We start from the raw sequence: 9163 nt of genomic DNA on the forward strand, positions 1-9163 counted from the left end.
CCGGTCGGCTCGTCCGTCTGCTTCCAGGGCTTGCGCGTCCGTGCCAACTCTCGGGAAACCGGCTGCGAGGAGCCCGGGTTCAGCGTACCCAGCAGAGGTACGCGCCTATGTAGTTCATGTGCATTCCCCCCTTCCCCCCCCCCCACACACCCCGATTTATTTTTTCTCAGTACTCGGTATAGACCGGACCGGACCGGACCACACTGATGTAGAAAACCGTATTGGATGTAGATGTGATGCCGGACACTTGAAAGCCTGGAGAACTTTGATGTTTTCGACTATAAATCCCTAATTGTACTAGTACTTAAATGGTTACAAATGGCTTTATTTACTTGTCGCTGTACCTACACATTTTAATCTATGTAACCAAACAGCAGAGGCATATTTCACTCCCCCGCTCCCTGAAAAGGAAAAGCAGGGATCGAGGCCTCTAATTTGCTTTTAGGACCTTGTATTTCTTTGGCTTCGAAAGCATAAGCGCTCCAAATCGCAACACTGACTAGTCTTCAAACGCGCCTGAAACGCGCGCACACACACACACACACACACACACACCTCTCCTTTTCTGCTCCATCTAAGGAGATGTTGATGTATATTGTAGCTGCAAGGTGTTAGATATACTTGAGCAAGTTGTTCCCAGGATGTAAATTAGGTCCCAAAAGCTGTTGTCCAAATCGAAGAAACAGAGAAATTAATCTGGGAGACTATCCATCATCACCGGTAATAAAGAGAAGGACATGGATGAGACAGATGATATGATTAAGGGGCTGTGGTCGTTTTAATTAACTTTTTGCTGTCCTGTAATGATCAAACTGGTCACCAGACCCGGTCAATAAGCATGTTAATATCAAACAAATAAAACCAGGGATGATTAAAAACCTCCTGGTTTATTAAATTTGAAATTCAAATGAAATTTATGCTGCAGATGCATACAGAATGCTAATAGATTTTAGCTTTATTGAAAGTGGATCCCACAGGTTTGTAAGAAACAGCAGAATAGCCTTCTCCCCCTCCCTGCCAGCACATTAAACTTCATATGGAGTGGGGGAAACTTTTAATTTGTTAGAAAGCCTGCCCTTACCTTCCTCCCCCTTTCCGGTCCAGACCTCTATAGTATTGTGGTATAACACTCAGGAGTGAGGATCAGTATCACAAAAGGTAAACTGAGCTCTATGCAATGTGAAACGTTTTGCTAGACAGGCTGTATCTACAATGAATTTCAGACGTTCCCTTATGTGGGGGCGGTGGGGGGCCTTAAATGATGGAGTCACTTGTGGAAAGTAGAGAAAGAGGTGCCACTAGACTAGTTTCATTGGAACCAGAAGCAACATTATTGCTGTTTCAATGTTTGGTCCATTATATAATTTTCTGTCTTTCCTCTTTTACTCTGGCTGTCTTACCTTGTAGGACAAGCACTAACCACTTATTGGGAGGGTAGACTAAGAAAAAAATGCCCTTTGACCAATACTAGTACTATGAAATAAATACCTAACTTTTTAAATGGGAGTAAGTGGAATAAAGATATATTTATATAATCTTCTTATGAAGAAAGATCCACATACAACCCCCTGTGAAAATCCCCCAAATGCAAGCCAACCTTATGTAAATTGAAGAATACACACACACTTTGTGACCCATTGTCATAGGAAGAATTCATGATTCTAAAGTGGATTTATAGAAATAAAGGACTTAGAAGTAGGTATCTCAAAATAGTAATTTTTCAAGAAACAGTGGATAATGCCTCTGTTTACTCTCAGAATCAGCATTTAACTTTTTGACAGTCCTGCCTCACTTCCTTCCAGAAGATAGGAAGATAAAAAAGATTAAATAACTATTCATAAAGGGAGTCTTCCCTCCAAGCTTCTTCCCCCCCCCCCCCCGCCTCCACCTTTGAGGGTGACGGTATTGATTAGAATTAAGCCCTAAATTTGAACAACTGTGTATTAGGTCCTTAAAATGAATATCATTATAGAAGAAGACCAAAGCAATGAAGTTAATTCTCTTTTATTTGTTAAACGGAGTTCCCTCCTTCCCCCACCCCTTCCTCCTTCTGGGCTGGCCTGTCACGCCTTCTCAACACGCTAAAATCATTCAGAGTGGCTTGCAGGGAGAAACACGACATTTATGGTAAGCGTCAGCCTTCAGAGAAAGAAAGCAGTTCATTAATTTACTTCACACTTACTTCAAAGTCGGAGAGTGTACCTTACCCCCTTAATCAATAGATATGATGTACAGTCAATATCCCAACAATGTTGAAAAGGGGTCAGAAACACACACTCTTACACCACAACACCAGCCTCAACTCTGCTCAATGAAACTTACACAAATTACTACCTGACTTTGGATTTCGGTAAACCCCAGGAGGGTTTTCTTTTTTTTTCTTCTCTCTAGAAGCTCTGAGGAGTGTTTAAAAAAATAAAAATGTTTACCCACTAAAAACCAAACAATTCTCCCAGCTAGTAACATTTTAATCAATTCTGCTTTAAAATTAGATTTCTGAGGGCATTTATAACTGCTTAGAAATATGAATTACTTAAAAAAAACACACAAATGAATATTCAATAGGGCGCCAAGGGCTGTGGACGTTTTGTTACACTGGTGTGGTGCTTTCTGTGGTTTAAGATGTTTCCTTGTGGTGGCAGTGAAATGGTAATGGCATTTCTGAAGGCAATAACACAAATGGCAAGCAAGTGACTAAAACCCACTGAATCTGAACTGAGTGTATCTATTCACACGCATACGCATTCACAGATATCTGGCCCCAACACTATTCGACACGGACACCTCCATATATGTGGTCCAAGACCTGTCAAAACCTTGTCTCTATTCTCAGATAAATAAAACCCACACATATCAATCAAATCCTATTTTTTCCCTCAGAAAGAGGCAGTGGTGATTTCCTGTGAAGACTCCTAAATTCCACAAGACGCTCCTCAATGTCTCACCCCAAGAAGAAAAAAACCAATCCTCTCTCACCCCTTTCTCTATCTAAGCCTTTTGTACTGAAATTTACTCATCGCCACGGGACAAACACACCCCCTCCCCTAGAGAGAGGCTGGCACTTCCCAAGATGAACCCCACCTCAGCAGGAAAAAAAAAAGGAACAGAAAACCCCCGCAGCCAAGTCACAACTCCTGGACGCAGGCGCACACATGCCCTAACGCACCCCTGAACATGGGCCCCAGCCTCCCCACCTTCCCCCCCTTCCGCTGTAGAGTCGGGGAAGGGAAAGGTAGGGATCGGCACGACTTTTCTTCACACGGTCCAGTGACGATGTCTAAGAAGTGAAGAAAACGGTCACTGGGGGTTTTAGGTGCAAGAAACCAGAGGACGTTGGCGACAGGGATGGCGTTGGTGCACATGTATGGACTCAGCCTCCCTCGGGCAACTTCGAAGATTCCTCCTTCAAATCGCCCCTCTCTGCTCTCTCTTACGTCGGAGCACTTTACTGCCCTGTCCCTGTTCTCCACCCCCAGCTTCTCTCTCTCTCTCTCTCTCTCACACACACACACACACACACGTTCAAACAGCCTTCCTCTTCCCCCACACCCAGCGCGCGCACACGCACCCCCTCCCTCCTCTTTCACACGCACAGACTCACACTCCTCCCTCCCTCCCTGGGCTTGTCACTCCGTTACCCTACAGCGCACTCACACCTTCCCCCTCTTCACTGTATGGGTCTGTCCCTCTCCCCTCCCCCCGCTGGGTCACACGCAGTGATCTTGTCACCCACAACACCCCCCTCCCCCCCTTCTCGGCACGGTCCCTCCCCTGCCCCCCACCCCTCCTTCCCCCCTGTTCCACTGCCGCACTCACAGCCCCTATCCTCCTCCCGGGTCTCACTGCCTCCCAGCTCGGTCACACACGCACACCGTTACAGTGTGACACACTCACACCCGCTCGGGAACACACGCCGCCCCGGCGCCCCTCCCGCCCGGCCCCCCCCCCCCACCTCCCCCGGCGGCGGCGGCGCCGATGACCTCACGGCGCGCGCGCGGCGCGGCCCGGCGAGGCCGCAGATTGGCTGGCCGCGCCTCCGCGGCACTTCAAAGCCGGAGAGGGAGCTACAATTGTGGAGGAATGGGCGGAACTGATCATTGTATTGCACACCTCTAAAAAAAACACGGCCTCCGATTTATCAATATAAAAAAGATCCTCTGAGAGGAGGAGGAGGGCACTTTTGTGTGATGGCAACTTCACTTCTGGGGGTGAGTCTCAGGGTTTTTCTCTCGCTGGTTTAATTAGTTTCCTTTGACCGCCGGTCGGAGGGGGTTCGAGTCGCCCCGGCCAGGCCACGGGCTATCAGTCTCTATTGAGAGCTTTTTTTTTTCCAACCCCCTCCTTCTTCTTTAAATACAAGTGAGTTTGGAGAAAAGGCAGAGGGGGAGCGGGGGGCAGAGTCACTTTTGTCGGCGCAGGAAAAGGTTCGAAGGGCACTGGGACCAGCCACCTCGCCGCGCCCGGCCGCTCCCCGCCCGGGGGACCTGCCGCCCTGCCCGTTTTTGCAGGCGACGATTTCGGGGGTGCAGAGAGCAAGTGTTTCCTCCTGGGCAAACTGCAGATTTTCCCTCATCCCCTTAAAAAAATTCCCGCAGTCCGCCTTGTCTTTCAGGTACGTTGAACCCGTCTCGTTTTATTTTTTTTACTATTGTAGATAATTTTTTCTTTTTAAATAAAGAAACTGAAAAGAACAGCAGGAAGAGCAAGTGAGCCAGCCTTATAGTTGGACCCCTTTTGGCCCGGGAGACACCAGCCAGGAGGGGTTTCTGGGGACCGGAACAGGATTTTCACAAAACTCTTTCTGGATGACACGGGAAGCGCTTTTTTTTTTTAAAAAAAAGCAATCCATGGTTTCCCTCCAGGCTTCTCGGCCAAGGAAACTTCCCTTTCTCCCGAATCGGGACTTTTGCTTGCTTGTTGGTTTCGAGGTGCCTGGGGCCTTGGGGGGTGGGGGCTCGAGCGTGTGGTCTGGGTGAGAATATTTGTCCGACTCTTCTTTAGCATGGCGCTTTGCTCCCGAATCGGACGCCGGCAGCCCAACTGGGCCCCGCCCGTAGGGTAGGAAGCAGCCGGGCGCCGGGGCTGTTGGGGGAGCCAGGTGAGTTGGTGGCGGCGCGCCGCCGCGAGAGACGGGGTGCAGCGGGGCGTTTGGAGGGCTCCCGGAGATCTGATGCAGCTGTCTTTCCTCCCTCCCCGCCCCCCCGCACCGGCCCTTCGCCCCCCACCCATCCCCCACCCTCTTCCTCTCCCCCCACCCCCGCTTCCCCGCAGGAAGAACCGAGGTTGGGATCGACTCCTCTGGCCATGCTCGCGGCTACCTGTAACAAGATCGGCAGCCCCAGCCCGTCTCCCTCCTCCCTGGCGGACAGCTCCTCTTCCTTCGGCAAGGGCTTCCACCCCTGGAAACGCTCCTCCTCGTCCGCCGCCGGCAGCTGCAATGTAGTGGGTTCCAGCCTGTCCGGCTTCGGCGTGTCGGGGGCCTCCCGGAACGGCGGCTCGTCCTCGGCGGCCGCGGCGGCGGCGGCGGCGGCGGCGGCGGGCCGCGGCCCTGGTGTCCGACTCGTTCAGCTGCGGCGGCTCGCCGGGCTCCAGCGCCTTCTCCCTGACCTCCAGCAGCGCCGCCGCCGCCGCCGCCGCCGCCGCGGCCGCCGCCTCCACCTCGCCCTTCGCCAACGACTACGCGGTGTTCCAGGCCCCCGGCGTCTCCGGGGCCAGCGGCGGCGGCGGCGGGGGCGGCGGCGGCGGCGGCGGCTCCTCCTCGGTGCACTCGCAGGACGGCTCCCACCAGCCCGTGTTCATCTCCAAGGTGCACACCTCGGTGGACGGGCTGCAGGGCATCTACCCGCGCGTGGGCATGGCGCACCCGTACGAGTCGTGGTTCAAGCCCTCGCACCCGGGCCTGGGCGCCGCCGGCGACGTGGGCTCGGCCGGCGCCTCCAGCTGGTGGGACGTGGGCGCGGGCTGGATCGACGTGCAGAACCCGAACGGCGCGGCGGCGTTGCCGGGCTCGCTGCACCCGGCCGCCGGGGGGCTCCAGACCTCGCTGCACTCGCCCCTCGGAGGCTACAACTCGGATTACTCGGGCCTGGGCCACTCCGCCTTCAGCAGCGGCGCCTCCTCGCACCTGCTCAGCCCCGCCGGGCAGCACCTCATGGACGGCTTCAAGCCGGTGCTGCCCGGCTCCTACCCGGACTCGGCCCCGTCGCCGCTGGCCGGCGCGGGGGGCTCCATGCTGAGCGCGGGGCCGTCGGCGCCGCTGGGGGGCTCCCCCCGCTCCTCCGCCCGCCGCTACTCGGGCCGCGCCACCTGCGACTGCCCCAACTGCCAGGAGGCGGAGCGGCTGGGCCCGGCGGGGGCGAGCCTGCGGCGCAAGGGCCTGCACAGCTGCCACATCCCCGGCTGCGGCAAGGTGTACGGCAAGACGTCGCACCTCAAGGCGCACCTGCGCTGGCACACGGGCGAGCGGCCCTTCGTGTGCAACTGGCTCTTCTGCGGCAAGCGCTTCACGCGCTCCGACGAGCTGCAGCGGCACCTGCGGACCCACACGGGCGAGAAGCGCTTCGCCTGTCCCGTCTGCAACAAGCGCTTCATGCGCAGCGACCACCTCAGCAAGCACGTGAAGACGCACAGCGGCGGCGGCGGCTCCGCGGGCTCGGGCGGCGGCGGCAAGAAGGGCAGCGACACCGACAGCGAGCACAGCGCCGCGGGCAGCCCGCCCTGCCACTCCCCGGAGCTGCTGCCGCCCCCCGAGCCCGGGCACCGCAACGGCCTGGAGTGACGCGCGCCCCGCGCCCCGCGCCCCGCGCCCGTCCCTCCCCTTGACCTCCCCCCACCCCGCTCCGCCTGGTCCCCGTCTGTCCTGGCCTCCGCTCCAGCCTCTCTGCCCCCCCTATTCTAACTCCCTCTGGGACTTAACTCTGGGAAGGGGATGCGGACATGGAAGTAGCACGCAGGGCCGTCCGGGGCCCCGGCTCTCCCTCTCCACCCGGGGACACCGTAGGAGCCCCGCACCGCCGGCACCCGCGCCTCGCCGGGCCTTCCTCCTCGCCCTCCCTCTGCCCCCCGCCCTCCGCCCCATTGTGTGAAGGGCCTTCCGGAGGGAAGCGGCCCGGGATGTGGAGCTGAACGATTCCAGGGCCTGGGGGACGGGCCTGCGCCGGGGTTCGCAGCAATTCGGTGGAACAAGGTTGGGCTTCGGCTGGGGAGCGCGAGGCGGGAGGCCCGCGTGGGGCATCCCCGCCGGGGCAGCCGCCCGCCCTGCGCCGCCGCGCGGTGGGAGCGCTGGGCGGGGGCCCCGCCGTCCGCACGGAGATGCGGCGTTTGCCGAGTTCAGCTGCCCCAACTCCAGCTCTGCCCCTCGTTCTTTGTTCCCTGAGGTGGGACCGATGCAAGTTTCACCCAAGGGCCGTCTTGGCGAATCGCTGCAGCCGCCTTCTGTCATCTCTATAACATTTTTTTAAACTAAAAACCTAAAGGGGGGGAAGAAAAAAAAAAAGGCATCCCTTCACTTGGTTTCCCATCTAGATAGCTTTTCCTCTAGCAGTGAGCAAGTCTCTCTTTCTCTCAAAGCTGTGCTAATATTGATCCCAAAGTTATTTGGGCCGAATTAATTTAACTTATGGGGTGGGGGTGGGGTGAGGGTAGGTGTCTTTCTTATGCAAAAATACCCCTTTCCGGTGAGAACAGATTCGCTATCTCCGTGTTTGTCCTTTTCTACCTCGTTTTTCATCACCCCCGAGCCTAATCTCCGCCCCCCCCCCCCTTTTTTTTTTTTGCTAGTCCAGACATCAATTTGTATAGTACCCATATCTGTAAATTCTTGCAATCCATTGAAGATTGTTAGGGTGAAACTTTTTTTGTGTGACTTAAACTTATAAACAAGTGAAGAAGCTATCGTTTATATCAGACGAGGCTGTGGTTTAAATTTAAATGCCAAAAGCGGGGAAAGTAGGGGGAGGGGAAACACCTTTGTAAAAGATATCTGAACCTAATGGTTTGTACCACTGGAGAATCGTTCTAGATTAGTTACCAGTTAACTATGACTCCACCAGTGTATGGGTGCGAGGTGCAGCTGTCCAGGAGACGATTTTGTATAGTATTTTTCTTGTACATTACTTCCAGTAAATATTTGAAAATATATCGAAGTAAACTTGATTTTTTTGGTTACGAGAAAATATTAAGAGCTATTGTGGCAGTTGTGAAGACTGCAGGCTTTCTGAACTCACTTCTGGAGGTGCAGGGCCACAGACGCACTTTCAGGGCCTCGTGTTGCTCGAATATTAACTTAGATAGCGCTCGAACTGTAATTAAGACGATATTTGATAAATGTGGGGTGACATTTAATTTAATGGAGCATGTACTTATTTGCATTTGCTGGCAGTTCAGGTATAGTTAAAAGTGAGAGTTCTCCTCTATTTCATCACTGGGTTTGCCAAGACCCGTGTATTAAATAAATTGTCCAAGTGAAACTCAACTAACTTTGGCCTTTGTGTATTTCCTGAAGGTAATATTGTTAACTGTTAACAAACACTCCTGACACTTACATTTAAATGTTTGCAAATTCTGCAAACTTAATTGCTCATTGTAATGTTGAAATAATTTGGATATTTCACATTGAAATGAAAAGCCTTTCTCTAGAACATTTTAGACTTGCATTTTAAATGCATGAGATGTAATTGATTTATTTGTAATATTTTAAATGGTATTAATAAACTCAGATAAAAGACTAGGCCAGTTAATTTGTATTATTTTTTTTTCTGTTTAAACTATGGACATTTGCATTTTGTTCTCAGTTAAATGTCTATTTAAGCAAAATATAATCCTGTGTTGTGGTAATATTTAAATAATCGCCTTTAATATTACTTCGATAGAATGATTTATTTGGCAAAACTGTTTTCTCTATTTACCAAGATAAAGATTATAGTGTCTAAGAAATGTAATTAATTATTTACCAGTAGATTTAGCTCAAAGCATCAGGATTTACTGACCTCTTAAAATTTGGACTAAGTCACCAAAACAATTCAAAGGAATTTCCCGTTTTGCTTCCTTCTCACTCTCCAGAAGGACTCAGGTTGATTGCATTTGGTATTTAAAAGGGCAAGACTTACACTGGAAGATCAATACATCTAAAATAAAAACATGGGTTCGGGGATAACTTTTGTTG

The 9163-nt window shown here is 52.5% G+C and overlaps 1 protein-coding gene across 1 annotated transcript; it reads left to right on the forward strand.

The window, feature by feature from the left end:
* Positions 1-4151: 4151 nt before the first annotated feature.
* Positions 4152-8749, forward strand: SP8 (Sp8 transcription factor). Its single transcript, XM_079786685.1, is given in 3 exon segments — positions 4152-4208; positions 5272-5538; positions 5540-8749. Coding segments are annotated over 3 exon segments (1527 nt in total). The 5' UTR covers positions 4152-4187; the 3' UTR covers positions 6779-8749.
* Positions 8750-9163: the final 414 nt, after the last annotated feature.

This window comes from Cnephaeus nilssonii, assembly GCF_951640355.1.
Source record: "Cnephaeus nilssonii genome assembly, chromosome: 12".
Taxonomy (NCBI): Eukaryota; Metazoa; Chordata; class Mammalia; order Chiroptera; family Vespertilionidae; genus Cnephaeus; species Cnephaeus nilssonii.